The sequence below is a fragment of the Lissotriton helveticus genome, chromosome 12, assembly GCF_964261635.1.
Source record: "Lissotriton helveticus chromosome 12, aLisHel1.1, whole genome shotgun sequence".
In the NCBI taxonomy this organism is placed as follows: domain Eukaryota; kingdom Metazoa; phylum Chordata; class Amphibia; order Caudata; family Salamandridae; genus Lissotriton; species Lissotriton helveticus.
The window spans coordinates 627,942,617-627,967,239 of NC_136073.1; the positions used below are offsets into that span (position 1 = coordinate 627,942,617).

General features: G+C 43.2%; 1 protein-coding gene across 1 annotated transcript in view; it reads right to left on the bottom strand.

Moving 5' to 3' along the window:
* Positions 1–24,623, bottom strand: part of LOC144798077 (maestro heat-like repeat-containing protein family member 2A) — a 29,801-nt gene that overhangs the window by 775 nt on the left and 4,403 nt on the right. The window contains exons 3-8 of the mRNA XM_078668851.1: positions 22,644–22,751; positions 20,704–20,824; positions 18,546–18,586; positions 18,087–18,228; positions 15,133–15,185; positions 13,875–13,982 (exon numbers count right to left, since the gene is read on the bottom strand). Of these exons, the coding sequence (XP_078524977.1) occupies positions 13,875–13,982; positions 15,133–15,185; positions 18,087–18,228; positions 18,546–18,586; positions 20,704–20,824; positions 22,644–22,751 (573 nt within the window). The remainder of the gene's footprint in view (positions 1–13,874; positions 13,983–15,132; positions 15,186–18,086; positions 18,229–18,545; positions 18,587–20,703; positions 20,825–22,643; positions 22,752–24,623) is intronic.

Below are 24,623 nucleotides of genomic sequence, written 5' to 3' on the forward strand. Positions count from 1 at the left end.
TATGTGCACCTGATTTGCTCTCCATCACTGTATATGCAAGAGTACTTAGGTTTACTATACTTTTCTCTGACCATTACCCTTGATTAACAAAACATTCAACTGTCTTAGTTTACTACTTAGAGGCCACCTTACAAAAACCATGGATGACTTTGGGATGCCCAGCTTTTAACCACTGCATACTCTGAGATAGGCGCCACTGAGGTATGATACCTCTGTTACATCAGCACGTGAGAAGCTCACTCCTTTTGGCTCAAACTCGCCCCTCCCCTCCTCTCCTCTCCTCATTGTCCACTAGGTCATCACTCCTTCCAGCTGCTGCCCACACCACACCTGAGGACAATCGATCCAATTGCCCCTACCTTCAATGACAGGTCTTCTCCTCTGCTCAGTCTCGAGCCAGGCGAGCAGAGGAGTGTAGGTCTCTTGTGCTCTCCGTGCAGAAACCATGTGAGTATGGTTGCTTCTCTTGAAAACGTGTTCTTTTTCTTTTAACACTAAGTCATTTGGGTCCACTTGATTTACTGTTTCTTTTTACTGACCATCATAGCTCTTTCCACTGTCAGCAGCTGAGCACTACCCTCTGCTTTTGACCTATAGGGCATAATTAATTGATCCAAAGGGTAAGACCCTCACTCACAATGGAGGACAACCAATCACTTATGATACGCTGAGTAACATGAACACCGATTGGTTTATTTTGTCTGTTCCGTGTATGTTCACTTGCTTATTCTGTTATATTATATGTACTTGTGTGTTTTTCACTTCTTTCACGTTGTGGTGACTGGTCAGCGCCAAAAATAGCATGCACATGTCTACCTTTAGAGACACTAATACAGTGAGTTGGAAAATCGATTCTGGTGACACATTGAACCATACATACAAAACATTTGTTTACTGAGTGTTTTCTTTATTTTTTCATTCATTTTCTAGGTTAGATGATCAATTCTAAACATTTTGAACCAGGTATTTTCTTCTAAAGGAATACCATAGCAGCATATCATGTCTTAGGTGTGGGGTCGGACTATCCCCCATATTTTTGGTCCTGACGAATCATTGTGGAACCTTTTTAGGCAATAGAAACATGACCACACTCACAGATTTAGCCTACTTGGGTACATCACACCCCTGTCTTATCCCCAACCAAATTATATTTTTTTAATCCTACCAAGGAAACCATCACATTACAGTTCAGTTCGGTATCTCTTAGATAGTTTTAGTCTCCCTTTACTTCACTGTACACATTTACGAATCTCTGACAAAATATCGACGCTGGAATATCGAAGGCAAGTATTAAGCATGGGAGTAAAATCCGTTCCGCTCGCGGATTTTGCGGATTTTCGGTAAATTCGCAATTCGCGAACTCTCGCGAACTTGCCGAAAATTCGTAAAATCCGTGCGAAGCGGATTTTTTGCTTGGTCGCACTTGCCAACTAGAATACTATACAATTTCGCGGGAGTAAACACTTGCGAACACGTAGATGCGGCGGGCAGCGACAATCTCGCAATTGCGAGATTGCAAAATTTGCAATTTCGCACAAGAAATCCACCAGCAGGCAGCATAAACCTTGAAAATTATGATTTTTATCAGAATAACTCCTCAGGTAAGACATTTGCCTGCACTTTGTCTTTGCAAGGAGTCCATTTTGGGGGGTGGGGGTGGGAGGAAGGAAGTGCCCCACAGTCTCCAACTTCCTGTTCCTGTCCACCAGGCTCCTCCCAGTGCTTTCTTCATGTGCTGGTCACTTTGATTTGGATCTTGACCTGGAAGGATTACTTTTTGTGGATGCTGCTGGATATTTGGATTTTTGCAAAACTGAAAGCACTCAGCAGGTGCAAAAGTTCAATCTTATCATTAGTAACCATTCCCTGTAGTGCTTCCTGAGGGGCCCCTTCAGAGTTCATTTGCCTACTTGCAACTATTCTATGACCCTGCTATGACCCTCACAGCAGGCTCAGAGAATAGCTACAAGTATACAACAAAGGTCCTGTTAAAAAAATTACACTGCAACAGAAAGCAATTACAGACAAAACTGAAAGCACTCAGCAGGTGCAAAAGTTCAATCTTATCATTAGTAACCATTCCCTGTAGTGCTTCCTGAGGGGCCCCTTCAGAGTTCAGTTGCCTACTTGCAACTATCGGCCACAAAGGTCCTGTGAAAAAAAGTGCACTGCAACAGAAAGCAAATTACAGATAAGGAAGCAGGTGCCAGCCAGACTGGAAGTTTAAATTCAGTGACACATTAATCAACCCCAAATTAATTCATGTCAGTTGAAGCAGGGCAGGTGTGCTTGCTTTTTTTCACCCCCATAATCTACAGTGATAAACCAACCAGAGGATGGCAGTGATGTACCAGAGGGTGGCATGGGTGTACCAGAGGGTGGCAGTGGTGAAACAGAGGGTGCTGTGAACCTGTGATGATGAACCAGATGTAGAAACAACATAGTCGCGGCCGTTGCGAGCCGACAAGTAAGTTCGCAATTGCGAACTGGTACAGAACCCTCGCGAACTGGCAGAAATCCTTGCGAACACAAAAAAAAAAATCGCGAGAGTTTGCGGATTTTGCGGATTGCGAATCCGTAAATACGCAAGTTCGCGGATTGCCAATTCGCAAAATCCGCCCATGCTTAGCAAGTATATCGACACCCTATCTACAACATGGTAAGTACAAAAATATCGAAACAAAAATATTTTTTTTTTTTTTTTTTTTTTTTTTAAAAACCTTTATTCGAGTAAGCAAAAAATTACAAGGATGGGCCCACAACCACACGGGCCGGCCGCTAAAGAGGAGTCGAAATGCAAGATATATGCCCGCAGAGGTAACAGTCAATCAACAATGCAATACTCCCCACAAAATACAGGACAAAAACAAATTTTATTTTATATGAAAGAAAAAACACACAAAAAGGCGAAAGTGTTTCACTGAAGGTCAGCCCAAAGGACGTAAGGGGGGGATAGCAGCAGAAGAACCAAAGCAAGCTCCAAGCTCCAAGAAGCTCGGGGGGGGGGGGGAGGGGCGAAGAAATCAAAGGGGGGGGAACCGGAAACACCAGTACAACCCCTATATGAAAGGTTCCAAGAACGCTCGCCTAGGGAGACAGGGTAATCTCAGCAGTGCCTGCAAGGGGAGGAGTACAAATGTCGCCACGGTAGTCATTCCATTGACCCCAAACCTTCGTCCACGCCCTGGGTCTGCCCCTGGCCACGTAGACAGTCTTCTCACGGAACATGGACCAGTCCATATTATCCTCCCATTTCGAGATTTCAGGGGGCCTGGAGGCCCCCCAGAGTTGCGCAACATCTCGCTTCGCAACCATATAACCCAGGGTGGCCCATCTGGTCTGTGCCACCGAATAATCAGTGGGTTCCCAAACATTCAAAAGACAGCGACGAGGTTCCGGACGCAAGGACACACCTGTCACCACAGCCATCACTTCAAGCACAGCCGTCCAATAAGCAGCCACCATCGGGCACTCCCAAAGAATATGCAAAAAAGTTGCACGCAAACCACATCCACGCTTACATAACCCATCGGAGGAAAAGCCCATCACCACCAGACGCGGTCCCGTAACGTACACCCGATGAAGGATCTTCAGTTGGACCAGACGGAGACGAGCCGGAATAGCCACCTCCTTCGGGGAGGAGAGGGCCGATTGCCAATCCTCATCATCAAGTTCCAACCCATCGCCCACCCATGCTTCCCGAAGTCGGTCCAGTAGGTCAGTCCGATTATTAATCAACTTTTTATAGATCAGGGAGATAGTGCTATCAGGAAGATGCCCGTCAAGGATACGGTCTTCAAGGGGGGAAGAGTCAGGCGGAATCTCACCAGGAGCAAATACCGAAGCAAGGGCGTGTCTGACCTGGAGATAACGAAAGAATTCCCGACCATTCAGGCCATAGTCAGCCTGGAGGGCCTGAAACGACCGCACAGAGCCCTTAGAGTACACATCCCCCACCTTACAAATCCCAATCACATCCCAACGGTCGAAACCCTTGGTAGACCAAAGACCGCCCAGAAGTTCCGAAGCATAAAGCGGCGTCGCCAACGTCAAGCGATCCTCCCAGCCCAAGCTCACATTCGCAGCACGCCACACAGTCAAAGCAGTCAATGTAGGTCCCACAAGATGGCGCCCAGCGGAGCGAGAGTAAAGCACTCTGTTAAAATCACCTCCCGGAAGCTGAAGTTTATCCATCTCGAACGCCGGATTGCGACCCGGCGAAAACATAACGTGATTGATAGCAGACAGGTGGGAGGCCCAATAATATCTCTTAATGTCGGGGAGCGCCATGCCCCCGTCATACCACGGGATGGAAAGTTTCGCGAGAGCAATGCGCGGACGCCCATCCCAAATAAGCTGTCTCTGAAGGCTCTCAATCTCCCGAAAATAGGTCTTAGGGACAGGATCATAATAGTTCTGGAGAGCGTAGAGAAATCGCGGCAATGACATCATCTTAAACAGGGCCGCCCGACCCAGGGGAGACAAGGGAAGTTTGCGCCAGCGGGCAACGTCCAAACGTAGCCTAAGCAACGGGGGAAGGAGATTACGATTAAAGCGAAGGGACGAGTCCAAAGTAACAAAAATCCCCAAGTATTTGAAGCCATCCCGGGCCACTTGAATAGGAAGTCTGCTCGGCAACGGAGGCAAGACACCAGATAAAACATATACACAGGACTTGGTCCAGTTGATTACAAGGCCCGAGTTAGCACCAAAGGACGCAAGAACGTCAAATAAAACAGATAAAGACTTACGAGGGGAGGTAAGATACAAAAGGATATCGTCCGCATAAAGCGAAACGCGGTCTTCGAAGTCCGGGGCCCAACGAATCCCTTTAAGGGACGGTTCCCACCGAAGCCAGGCCGCCAATGGTTCAAGAGCGAGTGCAAACAGCAGCGGGGACAAGGGGCAACCCTGGCGGGTGCCCCTGCCCAAGGAGAAGGGAGCCGACACCCTACCATTCACCACAACTTGTGCCAGAGGTTCCGCGTACAACAATTTAATCCAGCTAATAAACTCGGACCCGAAACCGAATTTCTCAAGAGTCGCCCATAAATAGGGCCACTCCACAGTATCGAAGGCCATGGAGGCATCCAAGGACGCCAAAATGGCCGGTTCCGTCAAAAGCCCCGCCCTCGCTATCACGCCGTGAAGGCGACGTAGATTCAAAGCAGTGTTGCGATGCGGGATAAAGCCAGATTGATCCGGATGGACCAAGTCCCCGAGAACCGACAGGAGACGGGACGCCAAAAGTTTTGCCAAAACCTTGGGTTCAACATTTAACAGGGATATGGGTCTATATGAGGAACAAAGGTCCCGTGGTTTACCATCTTTGGGGATGACAACTATTGTCGCCAGACGCTGATCATAGGGAAGGATGTTCCGCTCTCGAGATTCTAAAAACATGTCGCGGAGATACGGCGCCATCTTATCGGGACGTAATTTGTACAACTCAATAGGCAAACCGTTCGGGCCCAATGCTTTGCCCGAACGGAGCGAACGGATAGCAGTAGCTATCTCATCAGCCGTAAAAGGGGAGTCCAACGCAATACGGTCCAAGTCGGAGACACAGGGCAAAGTGATATCGCGCAACAGAAGGCGAGAGTCAGCCACATCCCTCACAGACACGGGAGCATACACAACACGGAAATATTCTGCAAAACGATCAACAATGGCAATCGGGTCAGTCACATTCTCACCACTCGCAGACTGAATCACGGGCACCACACGATTAACTCTTTCTTTCTTGTCCAACCACGCTAGGAGTTTACCCGCCTTATCACCCACATCGTATAATCTGCCTTGTTGCTCTCGAAACATCACCTTTGCAGCGTCAGTGACCAGGGATTTATATGCAAACTGTTTCAGACCCAGGGCATGAAGTTTCTCAGGCGTGACACCAGATTCCAACTCGTCCTCCAAAGTCGAGATCTCCCCCTCAAGGTCTACCACCTCCCTCCTCCCGGCTTTCTTAGCTTCAACAATCAAGGAAAGAGCCTGTCCACGAATCACCGTTTTAAAAGCTTCCCACAGGGACACAGCCGAAGAGACCGACCCCTCGTTTTCCAGGAAATACGCATCCATGGACTTGAGCAAGAGGTTACGGGTCTCAGGGGAGGAAAGATACCATGGGTTAATGGGAGCTACTCGGCCCGCTGCCTCCACCCCAACCTCAAAACGAAGCCAGAGCGGCGAGTGGTCAGAGATACCCCTTGGCAAGTGCAAAATCTCACGGACCGCCGACGACTGGGCCGCGGGCATCAGGAAATAATCCAGCCGAGACAGACTGCCATGAGCCCCAGAATGGAAAGTATATTGAAGCTGAGTAGGATGCAACAGTCGCCAGCAGTCCACAAGGCCAAAGGTATCTAGAAACCCACCCAACCACTGCTGAGCCGCCGGAGTATCCCTAGGGGGATGGCGATCGTGAAGGCCGGAAAGCACCGAATTAAAATCACCGGCCAGGAAGAGAGTACTATCAGGGAGATCTAACAAAACACGGCCCAAATCAGTGAAAGTAGAAGTCTGCAAACCCGGGGGAACATAAACATTGAAGAGAGATAGGGTGCGGCCCTCATATCTACCCACCAAGACAGCATATCTCCCACGGTCATCCTGAATCACCTCATCAATTGCCAGGGGGAGGGAGGTTCGAACAAGGATACCCACACCCCTGGATCCGGAGGTAAACCCCGAGTGCGCCACAAGGCGGTAGCCCCACCTATTCATTGCATAACAAACATTTCCAATCAACTGGGTTTCTTGCAAGAAAACAATGTCAGGTGACAAACGTCGTATACATTTTAAGACCACACCGCGCTTAATACGATCTCCCAGACCATTAACGTTCCAGGAAACGAATTTTAACCCTCTACCCCCCATCCCATCCACCCGAGCCAAGACCCCTCATCCATGAGCACGACATCAGAAAAAGCAGCAAACACAGGAGCAATTCGCCTTGAAAACAACACACAGAAAAGAAAGAACTTCCCAACCCCCCTCCCCCAAACTGAAAAGGAACACCCCCCACCCTGCACCCCTGCAAAAAGCTAAAGAGCCACCCCAACCTGCAGTGTGCCTGTCGCCCTAGAACCCCTATTCTACACAAAGACCCCGGAGGAGGAAAGGTCCCCGTTCCACCCGCCCCCTGACCACACCAAGAACGAAAAATAACAAACGAAAGACAAAATAATCATATTGTAGAGGAACGCCGGCCAACACTCCTGAGAACGTATTCAAAATAAGACATGAGAGCCGAACAGTCAGATCTCCACACCACCTTCGGCACCACCAGGGTGAGCGGCGGACTCAGTCTCAGGAGGACGGTCAGGCAAGGAGTCCAGCCAGTCATTAACAACATCTGGTCGATCAAAGAAAAGGGTACGCTCATTATACTCGACCCGAAGCCTGGTGGGAAAGAGCATAGCATAGCGTAGGCCCCGATCCCGAAGACGTTTCTTGGCACCACGAAATTCCATCCGTTGTCTCTGAACTTGTTGGGAAAAGTCCGGGTAAAAGTTCACCGTGGCATTTTCAAAGGCCACCGGGCCCTTCACCCGCGAAGCCTGCAGGATAGCGTCCCGGTCTCTATAGTGGAAAAGCTTCGCCACAATAGGTCTCGGCGGGGCTCCCGGCTTACCCTTGCCCCCCGGAACACGATGTGCACGTTCCACCGCGAAAAATTTTGTAAGACCAGAAGGGGTGAGATGGTTCAAGACCAGATCTTCAACCAGGAGATCCACCGAGTGGGGTTCTGGGTTCTCCGGTACACCAACCAGGCGGACATTGCAGCGACGTGCCCTATTCTCAAAATCCTCCAGGCGTCGGGTCATGAAGTCGTTCACCCGACGGAGATTCCCGACCTCTGTCTGGAGCTCCGAGACGTCCTTCGTGAGGCTGGATGATTTAATATCCAATGATTGTACCCTCTCATTCGTCTTGCCGAGATCAGCACGAATCAGATTCACCTCAATAGCCACAGTGTCAAGTTTGTGGGCCAAGGCCTCGTACTGTAGGCCGATGGATTCCCTCACGCCCGAGATGGCGCCCATGATGTACTGCAGGGAGGGCTCCGCCGACTCTTCCAAAACTCGATCGGACGCTGTACTGGGACCAGGCAGGGCAGCTCCGGGGGACCCCTTAGAATGGGTATAGCGGTCCATAACATTTGATTGAACCGGAGCTCCGCGCAGAGGTTTTTTCGTCTTGCGCGTCTCCCTGTCCCCTCTGCCCGCCATTTTGAAGATGCGTCACAGGACGAGCCACCAGGGTCGACGGGCCTGATACTCAAAGCACAGGACCAAAAGTTCCCAAAAAAAGGGGGGCACAACTCGGGTAGAGGTCGCCAAACCAGCAAATAGTCCACAGGAAGGCCCAACAGCCGATCTGCCTCCAAGTCCCAGCCCCTGTACGACACTCACACTCGTGGCCCAAGTCGAAACAGAATCGAAACCGAAACTTAGGAAGGGGACCCACAAGGCTAGTTCTCCTGCCGCTGTTGTTCAATTCCAGGACGGCTACAGAACCGCACCCCGTCCCGGGCGCACCTCAAGGGCGGAGCCCAAAAGTTCAGATCACCATATCTCAGGAATCCGAAGTCCAAATCAATTTCTGAAAAGTGCCAGGGTAATCAGCCCAACGTCCTCCACACGAATTCTTGCAGGAAATCAGGATTCAGTCAGGATAAAATGCCGGGAGCGGCGAGGGTCCGGAGAGCGCTGTGCTCAAGCGGCCATCTCGGATGCCCGCCAAGCTCCTCCCTCCGAAACAAAAATATTGACGGTAAAAATATCGTAATTAAAAATATCGTTTTTTAAAAAAAAGATAAAATTAAGTAAATAGTACTTATATATATTTTAAACTTATGTTAAAATGTGTTATAATGTTTAAAATGAATAAATAATACATATTTACTATTAAACATTTAATTAAAATTAATAATAAAATATATAATATATACTTAATTAATTATAATATATACATAATTTTTTTAATAATTATAAAATATTAACAAATAGTACAATTTAAAAATACATCAACACTCATAAAATAATAACATAAATAATAATAAATAATTATATTTAATAAATACCAACAATTAAATATACTTTCAATATTTTTAAAATTAATTAAATACAACATTATGTAAAATCTTAAATACATAAATAAATATAAATAATATTGAATAGCATAAGGGTAAAAATTACTATTCAAACTCCAGAGGGTGCAACAGTAGATAAAGCGTTGGATAGCGTAAGGGTAAAAATTACTATTCCAACTCCAGTGAGTGCAACAGTAGGGAAAGCGTTGGATCGCGGGTATGTAAAAATGACTATTCCCACTCCAATGAGTACAACATTAGGGAAAGCGTTGGATAGCGTAAGAGTAAAAATTACTATTCCCACTCCAGAGAGTGCAACAGTAGGGAAAGCATTGGATAGCAAGTGGGTAAAAATTACTATTCCAACTCCAGTGAGTGGAACAGTAGGGAAAGCATTGGATAGCGGATATGTAAAAATGACTATTCCCACTCCAATGAGTGCAACATTAGGGAAAGCGTTGGATAGCGTAAGAGTAAAAATTACTATTCCCACTCCAGAGAGTGCAACAGTAGGGAAAACGTTGGATAGCGGGTGGGTAAAAATTACTATTCCAACTCCAGTGAGTGGAACAATAGGGAAAGTGTTGGATAGCGGGTATGTAAAAATGACTATTCCCACTCCATTGAGTGCAACATTAGGGAAAGCGTTGGATAGCGTAAGAGTAAAAATTACTATTGCCACTCCAGAGAGTGCAACAGCAGGGAAAACGTTGGAACGTTGGAAAAACGGGTGGGCAAAAATTACTATTCCCACTCCAGTGAGTGGAACAGTAGGGAAAGCGTTGGATAGCGTATGGGTAAAAATTACTATGCCAACTCCGAAGGGTGCAACAGTAAGAAAAGCGTTGGATAGCGTAAAAATAATATTTAATATTCCAACTCCAAAGAGTGCAACAGTATGGAAAGCGTTGGATAGCGTAGATTGGAAAATTACTATTCCAACTCCAGAGGGTGCAACAGTAGGGAAAACGTTGGATAGCGTATGGGGAAAAATTACTATTCCCACTCCAGAGAGTGCAACATTAGGGAAAGCGTTGGATAGCGTAAAAGTAAAAATTACTATTCCCACTCCAGAGAGTGCAACAGTAGGGAAAACGTTGGATAGCGGGTGGGTAAAAATTACGATTGAAACTCCAGTGAGTGGAACAGTAGGGAAAGCGTTGGATAGCGGGTATGTAAAAATGACTATTCCCACTCCAATGAGTGCAACATTAGGGAAAACGTTGGATAGAGTAAGAGTAAAAATTACTATTCCCACTCCAGAGAGTGCAAATGTAGGGAAAACGTTGGATAACGGGTGGTTAAAAATTACTATTCCCACTCCAGTGAGTGGAACAGTAGAGAAAGCGTTGGATAGCGTAAGAGTAAAAATTACTATTCCCACTCCAGAGAGTGCAACAGTAGGGAAAGCATTGGATAGCGGGTGGGTAAAAATTACTATTCCAACTCCAGTGAGTGGAACAGTAGGGAAAGCATTGGATAGCAGGTATGTAAAAATGACTATTCCGACTCCAATGAGTGCAACATTAGGGAAAGCGTTGGATAGCGTAAGAGTAAAAATTACTATTCCCACTCCAGAGAGTGCAACAGTAGGGAAAACGTTGGATAGCGGGTGGGTAAAAATACTACAATTTAAAAATACATCAACACTCATAAAATAATAACATAAATATTAATAAATAATTATATTTAATAAATAACAACAATTAAATATACTTTCAGTATTTTTAAAATTAATTAAATACAACATTATGTAAAATCTTAAATACATAAATAAATATAAATAATATTGAATAGCATAAGGGTTAAAATTACTATTCAAACTCCAGAGGGTGCAACAGTAGATAAAGCGTTGGATAGCGTAAGGGTAAAAATTACTATTCCAACTCCAGTGAGTGCAACAGTCGGGAAAGCGTTGGATAGCGTAAGAGTAAAAATTACTATTCCCACTCCAGAGAGTGCAACAGTAGGGAAAGCATTGGATAGCGGGTGGGTAAAAATTACTATTCCAACTCCAGTGAGTGGAACAGTAGGGAAAGCATTGGATAGCAGGTATGTTAAAATGACCCTTCCGACTCCAATGAGTGCAACATTAGGGAAAGCGTTGGATAGCGTAAGAGTAAAAATTACTATTCCCACTCCAGAGAGTGCAACAGTAGGGAAAACGTTGGATAGCGGGTGGGTAAAAATTACTATTCCAACTCCAGAGAGTGCAACAGTAGGGAAAACGTTGGATAACGGGTGGGTAAAAATTACTATTCCCACTCCAGTGAGTGGAACAGTAGGGAAAGCGTTGGATAGCGTATGGGTAAAAATTACTATGCCAACTCTAAAGGGTGCAACAATAAGAAAAGCGTTGGATAGCGTAAAAATATTATTTAATATTCCAACTCCAAAGGGTGCAACAGTAAGGAAAGCGTTGGATAGCGTAGATTGGCTAATTACTATTCCAACTCCAGAGGGTGCAACAGTAGGGAAAACGTTGGATAGCGTAGGGGGAAAAATTACTATTCCCACTCCAGAGAGTGCAACAGTAGGGAAAGTGTTAGATAGCGTAGGGAGAAAAATTACTATTCCCACTCCAATGAGTGCAACATTAGGGAAAGTGTTGGATAGCGTAAAGGTAAAAATTACTATTCCAACTCCAGTGAGTGGAACAGTAGGGAAAGCGTTGGATCGCGTATGGGTAAAAATTTATATTCCAACTCCAAAGGGTGCAACAGTATTGAAAGCGTTGGATAGCGTAGGTGGGAAAATTACTATTCCAACTCCAGAGGTTGCAACAGTACGGACAACTTTGGATAGCGTTGGGGGAAAAATTACTATTCCCACTCCAGAGAGTGCAACAGTAGGGAAAGCGTTGGATAGAGTAGGGAGAAAAATTACTATTCCAACTCCAAAGGGTGCAACAGTAGGGAATGCCAATTAATAAATATTTACAAAATATATTACACATAAAAAAATGTGATTCATTACAATTAAATTACTTCCCACCCTATTCCCCTATAAACCCACAACCCACTCTGGTACTAAAACATAACATTTAATAATAATTAACATTAATTACCAATTAAATAAATATTTTATCAATTAAAATAATTAATTGGCAATTAATAATTACATAAAACATTTATTATTTACAATTAAATTACTTCCCACCCTATTCCCCTATAAACCCACAACCCGCTCTGGTACTAAAACATAACATTTAATATTAATTAACATTAATTACCAATTAAATAATTAATTTATCAGTTAAAATAATTAATTGCCAATTAATAATTAAATATTTTTTTTTACTTTCCACCCTATTCCCCTATAAACCAACAACCCGCTCTGGTACTAAAACATAACATTTAATAACATTTAACATTAATTACCAATTAAATAATTAATTTATCAAATAAAATAATTAATTGCCAATTAATAATTACAATTAAATTACTTCCCACCCTATTCCCCTATAAACCCACAACCCACTCTGGTACTAAAACATAACATTTAATAATAATTAACATTAATTACCAATTAAATAATTAATGTATCAATTAAAATAATTAATTGCCAATTAATAATTAAATAAAAAATTAATTAATTACAATTAAATTACTTCCCACCCTATTCCCCTATAAACCCACAACCCGTTCTGGTACTAAAACATAACATTTAATAAAAATTAACATTAATTACCAATTAAATAATTAATGTATCAATTAAAATAAGTAATTGCCAATTAATAATTACAATTAAATTACTTCCCACCCTATTCCCCTATAAACCCACAACCCGCTCCGGTACTAAAACATATAATTTACTTAAAAATAAATGTATTAATATATAAAAATAATACACATATAATAAAAATTAATTTAAATACTTAACAAAAACATATAACACATACATAATAAAAATCAAAAAAATAATACACATATCGATATTAATAACATCGAAATTAGTTACATCGATATATATGCTATCGATATTACTAACTTCGATATTACTTACATCGATATAAATGAATTCGATATTACTTACCTCAGGGTCGATCTTCTGTCCTACGATATTCTTGACATCGATATTCTGTACCTTCGAAATTTTAAACACGATATTTTGGTAGGTCGAAATTTTCAACTCGATATTTTGACTGTGTACCCACATTTACATCACCCCTCACATACAAAATGCCCTTACACAAGCACTTCTCATCAGACATCAAAAATAAAAAGATCTCCCCTAAAGTGACCCTTCTTGGGGCCCGTAGGGCATTATAGCGCTGGACCTATGAGAAGCAAGCCCACTATGAAGCATTACATCCTCAGTGATGTGTGAGGGCACCAAGAAATAATCCTTAAGATTCCCCCTTCTTTGCCTGCCTTCCTTTCTTCTTTGCTTTTTGATAGGAACAATACCTCCACTGCTTTTTGCATGAATATGGCCACACATCCCCTGAATGGGGATTGGCTCTAACATGAAGACTACCTATTGGCTAAAGGAGATCCATTAGGGAAATGAGTATAGCCCTGAAATGTTGTGGCTTTTATTGATTCAAGTGGAGAGGATTACCTCAGGGAGTTCATCTCCATCTGCTTCTCAGTAGGTCAGTCCTTCCAGGGAGTGGGAGAACCATACCTGATTTTCCCAACAGTCTAAGCCCAATGCTGTGTACCCATATTATAAAAATTACCTTTACTAATGGAATACACAGTTCTACCCTTCTCCGACTTTGTGTTAAATTGACTTCTCCAATGGTTCAATACTGACCCTTGAGAGCACTAACCTCCTCATTCACATGATGGGCAAAACTGTCAATCTGTTCGGTGAGTTCTTCCATAAAAGAGACATGCCATTCTCTGTATGGGGCTTGTTTTAGGATAGTCCCTAGGAACTGCAAGAAAAACAGTGTGAGACTTTAATGCAGTAAGAGAAACGTAAATGCAGTATCCACGGCTGACGTCTGCAGTGATTTTGAGAAGATAAGGGTAAACAAACTTCAGCTAACAACCTCTGTAATGAAATTATATTTGGACATAAGAACCAGAGAACACATACAGCAATGCTTAAATAGTGTGGTGTGATATCAGTGCTCAGAAGAAACAGGAGGCCTTGACAGTGGCCGTGATTTACACAGAAACACATGCAACAAAACCATGCTGCCCACAAATTATTGTGAAAAGAGCAACAGTGCAGCCATGCAGACAGAAAACACATTGGGACTATGCAACAATATCACATACTTAGAAGCAGAATGCAAAAACATTTTGGGTATCCAGCAAGGGAGCAGAATGTAAATTTAGTGTTAACAAGGGTGAAGACTGAACACAAGAAACATAAAATTTCATCTCAGGAGCACAACAGAAGCTCAGTGGAGTGTGATGGCCTGGCAAAACATACAGTGACAGAGTGACAATTCAAATGAAGATAGGGAGCATGGATCATGTGCCTATCCGATTGCAGAATATGAATTTACTGATAATGTGGAATGTAATGGGAAGAGTGATAGTATGTCAATCCAGGGAAAGAAGAACGTTGTGCTAGTGTGACTATCCTGGGGGATAAAAAAGAGTCGGAGGAAACAATTACCAGTAAGGGGCTACATTTTTAGCCCTGTGCAACAACAGTCAGATTTATGAGTTAATGCAATGATCACTGTGGAGCCTGTAATTTACCTGGGTAAAACATGCAGATAAACTCTGATACATGTAGGACTAGGTTTCGTAAGCATGCAATTTCCAGTTTTATGAATGTCAACTTGGGCCAATAAGGTTTTTTATGCCTCTGGTAAACATTACATATTAGGGAAATGTTATGTACCGGGTACAGCTGCTCCCCCTCTGTGCACAATCATAATCAACATCATAGTAACGATCAAAATCCATAGAAATAATAGGGATATGGTGAGAATATTGCAACCTCATAGCATAACAGCAGTATGATGGGGTGAATTTAATATCTGCATATATTCACGCTGAATGAGTGGCTTTGGAAAACAAAGAGACAAGCGTCATGTGTGACATTCATTAGCAATTCATCCTTACTGAAACAAGCGTGCATTTCCACTTTGCCAAGTCAAAGTTTCTTTCCGTGGAAGCTGAAATAGTAGTTGGTAAAAAAGAAATATATGTAAGTAAAAGTGAATAGCAAGCAACATTTCAAAGGCAATGTGCGTACATACAAAGCACTAGCAGAAGTAGATTCACACAATTCAAAGTGTGCAAAATGTGTTTGTTGGCTCAGCCTGTCCTGGGAATTGAGTTCAAGGTCATTAGTTGTTCATGTGCCCTTGATGTCACTCTTAGCTCCTTATATCTGGTTGTAATTTTAGGTTTATATATTCTGGTTTCCTTTCTTATATAACAGAAAGGTCACCACACCACTTGTTTGCAGAAAATCAGTTTATTACAGAGCTACTGCCAATAAGCATTTCAGCTGTCAGATTAAGCCTTGATCACATAGGGGATCGCCGTAGTGGTTCAGAGTAAAAAAGTGCATATGTGCTCTAAAATTACATACACATAGAAAAATACTCCTTTATTATATCAAAGACCAAAATATTTTGTAACACTTCTTAATTTGCTATAATACCCAACGTACTCCAATATAGTCCTAGGTAGTCGCACAAGCTTTTACCGACATTTGTCCTACCTTGCTCTACATAACAGTTCTGGCCCTGACCTTTTACCTAGTTAGGTGCTGCATAAATGTTGTGTAGTTTTCTCAAAAAACTAGCCTAATTTATTATGCATGAGGATTCTTAGTATCACAGCAGGATTACAATCTTGTGCATAATAACTCTGTATAAGGGTCACCACTATCGTCATCCTTGGCTTGCCCACAGTACCATGGCACATCTAGGTAGAACCCCTGATGGTACCTTTCATGTATATAAGTACCACTTCTTTGCTGGGCAAGCCGGAGGAGAAAAAGATTCTATGCTGACATGCTGACACGAGACGCTGAAGTCCCTGCATGCAGACACTCCAGTTAGCAGTCGTCTGACATTACTTGTGGGTTGTCCACTCGAGACCAAGATGGGGTCCTTTGCTTTCTCACATCAGGTATTGGGGTTTGCTCTTTCCTAGGAGGTTCTTGGCTATACTCCAACATACATGCTAGGTACACTTAGGTACATCTAGTTAGGGTTTGCATCGTAGGAGTACGCACTATTAACTTTATGTATTTATATGTCTGCATATATTCACTATTTTATCACCATGGTAGAATTCTACTTTTTATTTACTCTATTGGTGCTTGTAATCGTCTATATCTGTTTCTGTCTCGTGGTTGTTGCAGCACATGTATTTTATGCTAGAATGACTCTGGTTCAATAAATACTTATTGAAAACACCCCCACCATTTAGTCTGTGTATCTTTCTGAGATAAAGTGAGCACAAGTGACCAAGCAAAAAGTATTGTACTGTTTCCATGATCCCTGAGGGGTCAGGGTTTTCATTTTCGATAGTTGCCAGAAACTATTCTCTCCTTGGTAAGGTTGTGGGGCTTATAGTGGCACTGTGAGCTAGCTGGTCTACATACTAACATATCCTTTGGGGGTGTCTGGAATCAGTCTGGACACCAATCCCTTAGTTTATGTTGTCTAAAACGTGGAGATCCTTTATAGATTTGTAGGAACTTCCCGACTAATTCACATAAGTGACATTATAATTTGCAATTAATTCTACCTTAAAAACACAATAAAACACTTCCGCATGATATCTGCTACACAGGCTGAAATATAAATCTTGTTTTTAAGAAAACAAGGGTGACTAACCTTACAGAAATATGTATCAATCAATTTATTAACAACATAATATCACCAACTTTTCTAAATGTTCCTCCATGTGAACTTCTCACATAGTAGGATTCAATTATGCAACATTTAAAACATTACTTTTAACTGCAACATATGGTTGTACCAGAGTTCTAACATTTTCTTTCATATTAATTGCTGTGAAATACCCTGTTCATCCTTAGTCATCACACAAACAATGTTATGCCCGAGTAGACTAATCTAACCTACCATGTACCCTGACTAATACCTACTTCTAATACAAACGCAGAGAGAGCGTTTGGTGTTTATAAATGTGTGTGCAAAATCTCTTCAGTATTGAGGCCACCAGGAGTTTTTGTTTCAAGTTTAGTCATTAGAAGAGTTGGTGCTACTGAGTTGTTACAATAAGTCACAATTGAAATAAAAGAAAAGGTACCAAAACAGGTAGTGCTCTAAAATAATGTTGACCTTGGATATACTGAAGAAATATTTTTTTCTATGTTTATGGAATTTTTTGGCACATATGTACTTTAAAACACTGAATCAAGATGCCGCATTCTTATGTGATCAAGGCTGCGTCTGACAGATGAAGCGCTTCATGGCAGAAGCTTTGTATTAAACTGATTATTTCGGCAAACCAATGTGTCAACTGCCTTTCTGTTATATGCGGAAGTAACCCAGAACTTGCAAGAAGATACCTGACTCCGTTTCTGTTATTGCCTCATTCGGTTTGGAGTATGGCATCGGCCAGCTACAATGAAAGACTGTGACTATTTCTTTTTTTGCTTACTTATACAAGCCTTCAGCCAGACCTCCTCATTTGCTGGTCTAACGTGTCCTATCATTCACATTCTCTTCTGTCCTCCACAGCATACATCATGGGCCAATTCTGCCGTTGGCTAACTTCACTGTGAACAATGGCGTTCTGCTTTTTCAAAAGGAGCACATCCATACACAAATTATTTTCATTTAGTTCCAGGGACAACAATAAGAATGTGACCTTTTGAGACCAAAACAGTAATTTTTATCTTGGTATGTACCTGGCATCACCTCCCACAATACAAGTTTATAAAAACCGTGAAAAAAACATGAGTGGACAAGGTCTAAAAGCTAGCAGCCAACACCAGACTTAATGGCTTTGTCATTGGTCAATGGTTGTTTGAAATGCCATTAATACTTGTTTAAATTGTGTGCTCACTGGTTCATGCTTTGGGGTCTCACCTTCTAAATATGTTATCAGCGGGGGGATCTTCTTTCTGAGGAGTTTGGCTAGAAATGGGTAATTTGCAGGAATCAGCCGTGCGAGAAGAGCCAAGACTGAAGTTCCCCTTTCGACATCCCAGCGAGGATATGAAGAAATTACCTGAAAACCCACAACAAAGAATTCAGAAAGTGTTTCTGTCATGAGTTTCTTATTCTCTAGCCTAAAACTTCTGGAAATGCTACCTTGTTCTCTACGCAGTACTTAGTACCAACCACATTTTGGCTGTTTCTGTTCAATGTAAGTAGCATGTCGTACTGATAACCAATTTACTGGAAATAAAACCATCAAATTCAAAAGGAAAAAAGCTGAGTTGAATTTAAGATCTCTATTAGCAGGTTGCATAGAAATGGCAGCAAACAACTTGGGAAGAGGGATCTGGTGGAATATGATGGGGGTGGAATGTGATACTCACTCACCAGCAATCTTATGAAGAGTCTGTGTATTGGAATTTCTTTAGCTGTTTAGGTACAAAAGAACGAAGATATGTCATACTCAATCCATAAATTACTGAGCAATACTTGCCAAAGGAAGACACATGGCTGACACACACACTTAAGACACCCAGTAGTACCTGTAAAGAAGATGATGGGTGATGGGTGGCATTTCAATGAGCCTCTAGCGGTCATGAGGATGCTTTGAAATTCCTGCAAATACTGGCAAAGGCACCCTTACCACTAAGGAGTGCCCAGGGGTGTACAGTACCTTGACAGCCTATGCTGCAATTCTCTTCCTCCCTCCCTTAGTGGTTGCTGTCAAGGAATGAAAGCTGGAGGAGGAGCTACCTAAGCTGCCATGCATAGGTTCCTGCTACAGCTTTCATTGAGGGATAGAAGACTCCAGTGGGATAAGAGAGGATGCGTCATGAGCCGTGGACGTGCTTTACATCCTGAAGGACCATGGAAAAATGGGAGCCATTTTCTGACAGCGGATACCCCAGAAGAAAAGAGGACTCCAGAGCATGTTCATGCATATCTATTTTCTAATAAGGTTAACGACCTGGGGCAAGCAAGAACGAGCACATATTTTGCCTGTTCGATTCTGCTCAGGACTCCTAACATGAGTGACAAATAAATAGACTATGATACCATCTGCCCAGGTCACTTGCACTTTATCAACACATCCACTGGAAAGTTGAGCGGGGAGAGCTAATTGGAACCCTGGAATTATAGCAATTACAGGTATTCACCACCAGATGCGAATCTCCTTCGTAACCTTGGAGTCAGTCAAAATATTTATTTTCACTTACCATCATTGAGCATGCATCCCTGCTTACAAGTGAGGGCCAATAACTATGTATGGAGCTGAAGTCCCAAATGTTGAACCAGAAACATTGCAGAGACAAATATCATAACTAATAACTCCATGGAGAAATAAAATACATCCCTGTTGCGGTCGGCAAAAGTAACAACACATAAATAGGTACCATACCCAGCAGGGTATGATCAACATACTAGACAGAAGTAACATCATGGAGAGCAAGAATACTCCAAGGTTTGAAGAGGAGCATTAGAGCCCTGAGTAGCCTCATTGTGTGTGGAAACCTGGGACAGTTAGTACATTGCATTTAGGAGGTAGGAGCATTAACCAGACTAAGAGCTGAAACAAACAGGAAAGTCACTTTATGTCTGGCAAACTACAAAAGTATATAGGGATTATTTAAAAACCCTTTGTGCCACCTGTGCATCACTTTTTGAGACACACCAGCAGTGCAACCTGCTGCTCCATATTTACAAGGACAGGTAAAGCCACCCTGTGTGGCTTTTAATGCCCTTGTAAATATGGCCCCTTTACACGCAACACTTGGTGTGGAACAGTTGTGCCATGGGTTTTGCTGTGAGATTTCCTGCGCAACACCCAAGGCTTCTGCCGCATTTCCAGATTTACAAGAAATAGTACACCTGGAAATCTGTAAGAATGCTACACCTCCCCAGGGGGAGGTATAGGGAGGTGCAACAAGAACACATATTTTTATTTCTCCTCGTTGTTTACCTCTTTCTATGCATACTGCATACTGCAGCACATTTAGGAAGAGGAAATTACCTATTGTGATTGTTTTTGTGCACAAAGGTATGCCTAACTGCATAAAAACAAAGATATGCCTTGGTGCACAAAAACAATCATCCCTGTGACGCTGCCACCCTTGCACCATGGTACAAGGGTGCCTTCATAGGTGCATGGCAGCTAATTATGCACCAGCACTGGGAGAGCAAAGGGATCCATTATATCATTGTAGATATGAAGCATCCCGGTGCTGCGGAATTAACGCAGCGTGGCACAGCCAAATGGCTTGAGGCACAGCAATTATTTAATTCCTTATGAATAAGGCTCACAGCGAGCAGCAACATCAGCACAGACACATCTATCTCTAAAAGGAGAGCAATAAATGTTATTTGAAATATTGACACCCACATTCTATAGTAACTCAACCATCACATCCTGAGCTAATGGACTGGTTCTTCAACTCATGCCTGATCATGACAAAGTAAGAGGGGATCTGGGGAGTGGAGGAGGAAGCATTAACCACCTTCAATGGTAGATCCCACTGTGTCAATGAGTAGGATGCTTAACACTCACCACATTCATGAAAGTTGATGCTTGCTTTCTTATCTACAACAAGTAGCATCTGGCACAGTGCTGGCACAGATGAAGTATAGTCATCTTCCAGCATGTAGCTCAAAATCTCTTTCCAAAATCCCTGCAAGAAAGAGCAGCGAATGTGTTATTAGTATCATTAGCATTTAATAAGGCTGCATTCCCACAGATAAACAGTCATAGCCGGTGGGAGGGTTTCTGGTGGGTCTTCTGGAGATGGGGCTACATTTGAATTATCCCCTTCCTGATACCATTCCTTGCTGATGGGGTCCAAGACAGATTGCTGGTATTACACTGATGTAGCACCAACCCTGTTCAATGCTACAATCCATGATTCTATATCCGAGCAATTATTTGCAGAGAATGAGTGCAACATTTATTCTCCAAAAACCCTGTGAGTGAGCTGCTTTGTAAATGATCTCATTATCTGCTGTTATCCTCATAACAATCACAAAACAGAACTATCTTTATAAATGTGCCAGAGTGTGCAAAGCTATGGCTGGGAATGAACGACCCTGTTGATATGAAATATTGGTGCTTGATGTATCAAGTAGCAAATAGGAGATGCAGATTGAGTAGCTATGTTTTGCAATGTGACTGATGTGCCATTCAATCTCGTTTCAAAGTGGCTATTTAGACTATTTTGGAAAACCTGCCTCATTAAAAAAATGAGGTAGGATTCGACAATCTTCTATGAATGCCGGAAATGCTGGGAATGAGGACTGCATGGGACAGCAGACCTCTATCCCTGCAGCAGAGGAAACAGACTTTACATTGCGTCTCAAATCACGCTGTGCCTTCACAACTTGGTCCAAACCACTAATAATAATAATAATAATGAGATTTATAAAGCACATAGCTGCGTCAGCTGTGTGTCCCAGCACTGGGGTATCAGTCCTATTATACAGAGTAAGAATATGAATTCCCCTAATCTAAGTTAGCGTGAAAAAACATGTTTTTGAATTCTTGCGATATCGTATTTCAGATTTTTCTTGCCTAAGCCAAAGTGGTAGGGAGTTCCACATCGTGCCTGCCAAGTAGTTGAAGGAATGGCCTCCAATGTGAGCATTTTTGATTCTGGGGATAGATGCAAGAGAGGCATCAGCTGATCTCAGATTTCTTTTAGGAAGATAAGGTGTGATCAGAGGTGAAGATATTTAGGGCCTTTATGATTGAGAATCTTATGACCATAGCACATGGCTTTGAAATATACCCAATGCCTTAACGGAAGCCAGAGCAGCATTGGTAGAGCTGGGGCTGATGGTGAGTGTCTAGGCAGATGAAATAGCAGCCAAGCTGCCATATTCTGCACCCACTGTCGTCTTCTTCATCATGTCTGTGACACTCCGAGATACAGAACAATGCAGTAATACAGTCTCAACATGATTAAAGACTGGACCACTGTCTTTCTGGCAGCTTCTGGCAGGAAGACAAGATGTTTTTAAGGTATTTAAGATCCCAACACATTGCCCTGCAAGACTCGTAATTGCTGTACGTGCCCTAATGTGTCTTTTCAATGCATTCCTTTATCAAGCAAGCCAATACAACCACTTCCCTGAAGGAAAGCGTTGTTGGACTAATGTTGTACTTTAAGTCCAACTCTTTCCCTACAGTTGCACAGACTGGAGTTGGAATAGTATATACTATTCCAAAGTCCAGTGCTTTCCCGAAGGCAAATCATGGTAACGACTTGGGTGAAAAAGGAATGCATTTTAAACATGCATTCATGGTTCAGATCACTATGCGCATATTTCCCACATACAAACATGCAGCAGAGAGAGCTTTACTAAAACATGCTATTATGTGAGTTAGAGGATAATGAAGATAACCTGGGAATTGAGGAGTCTTTGGACATTCTGCAATTTATATTTTGTACACTTCTAGTTTATTGACCCACCTTATTTCACATCCTTCTCACTTACCTCGTCAGTATTTTTATGGCGTAATGCAATTTTATTGAGGAGCTGAAAGATTTGGATGTGGATGGTCTCTTCTTCAACATCAGATTCAGGATCCATGTGACTAATGCCCTGTGAAAATGTGGAAAAGCAAGAGAAGTAAAGTAACATATATTTTCACATCATTTTCACTGTGTTTTCTCTCCTCATGGAGGGTCAAGAGATTTGAGAGTGAAAACATCACAATTTTTAAATCAAGGTTGTAAGCACAGAGAGAACCTCTTGGCCTAAATTCAAATTAAAACCACTAGCCGCAAACATGTAAATAAAAATGTATAAATGAGGTTATGCACCCATGCTCCGCTCTACAGAGAATAAAAGTATATGGTCATTTGGCGGAGAAGTGTATAGCATTCATATACAGTGAAAATACCGGTGGACTCACTTATAATATGTAAGGTTCTGATGCACTGGGCACTACATCTGACACATTGCACCTCTGGCACCACAAGGTAGTCTCTCTTGCTCACTACAAAGATTGTGATGCCCCATGAGGCCTCCCCTTGCTGCTTGATGGGGAAGTATGTGCTACATTATGGTACTTCTTACACTCAATAAGACAAAACCGGGAACTGCATTTTTGGGATTCAGTGTTGATATGAAATACTGATTTGAAGTATGTTTGTGCTACTTTGTGTAGGATTTGGTAATGTGCCCTGTTAGGCATTTCAACGATAAAGCGGGGTATGTAACAGGAAGGAGCCCACTAGATAATGTATTATCAGTGAAAAACACAGCTTATCAGTGCATTCGCTGAATGCCCATGTGCCTTGCCCAATCACCCAAGAAATTTCCCAGTTAGCCCCGGCAAAGTCTAAGGGCCAGTTGTCTCACTTAGGCTGGATTGTGTGGTAGGCCTATGTACTGCATGGGAGCACTGCTGTTGAGACGTGTATGGAGCGAGTCCCATTCTCACAGTGTCTGAGCATCTTATTTCTTTGCACTCATGCCAGTCAACATGTGGATCTGGTTACTAAGATGGGATCTAGGTATTCAAGCACCATTGTTACAATGCGATGCAACATAAGGACATGCATCTGAATTGTTCCTGGCATGATGCCCTGTGGTAAAAAAAACTATGGACAGTGTCTGGCTCATCTATTAGTTGAGCTTAATGGGAACCCAAGAGTAAGACTAAGCATGGACTGCAGACACTCTGGATTATGGTCAGGCCCCAAGGAGATGGATACCAGACGTCATAAGTGGTGCCCAATCCCCACACATATTACTGAGCTTGGACTTGAGTTGTGCATCTTGGTACAACTACTCTGTAACATGGATGCATTCAATCAATCAATTAATCAAAGCATTTATATAGCGCACTACTCACCCGGAGGGTCTCAAGGCGCTAGGGGAGGGGGGGTCTGCTACTGCTCGAACAGCCAGGTCTTGAGCTGCTTCCTGAAGGCAAGGTGGTCCTGGGTCAGGCGGAGGTGGGTCGGGAGGGAGTTCCAAGTCTTGGCGGCCAGGTAGGAGAAGGACCTTCCTCCTGTGGTGGCTCTTCGGATGCGGGGGACGGCGGCGAGGGCGTGGCCGGTCGATCGAAGCTGGCGTGTGGGAGCCTAGAAGTTGAGGCGGCTGTTGAGGTATCCTGGGCCTTGGTTGTGAAGGGCTTTGTGTGCGTGAGTGAGGAGAAGGAAGGTGATTCTCTTGTTGACCGGGAGCCAGTGCAGATCTCTCAGGTGTCCGGTGATGTGGCTGCGACGGGGGATGTCCAGGATGAGTCGTGCTGAGGCGTTCTGAATCCGCTGGAGTCTCTTCTGGAGTTTGGCGGTGGTTCCGGCGTAGAGGGAGTTGCCGTAGTCCAGACGGCTGGTGACGAGGGCCTGGGTGACCGTTTTCCTTGTCTCGGTGGGGATCCACCGGAAGATCTTACGTAGCATGCGCAGGATGTTGAAGCACGACGAGGAGACGGCGTTGACTTGTCTGGTCATGGAGAAGGAG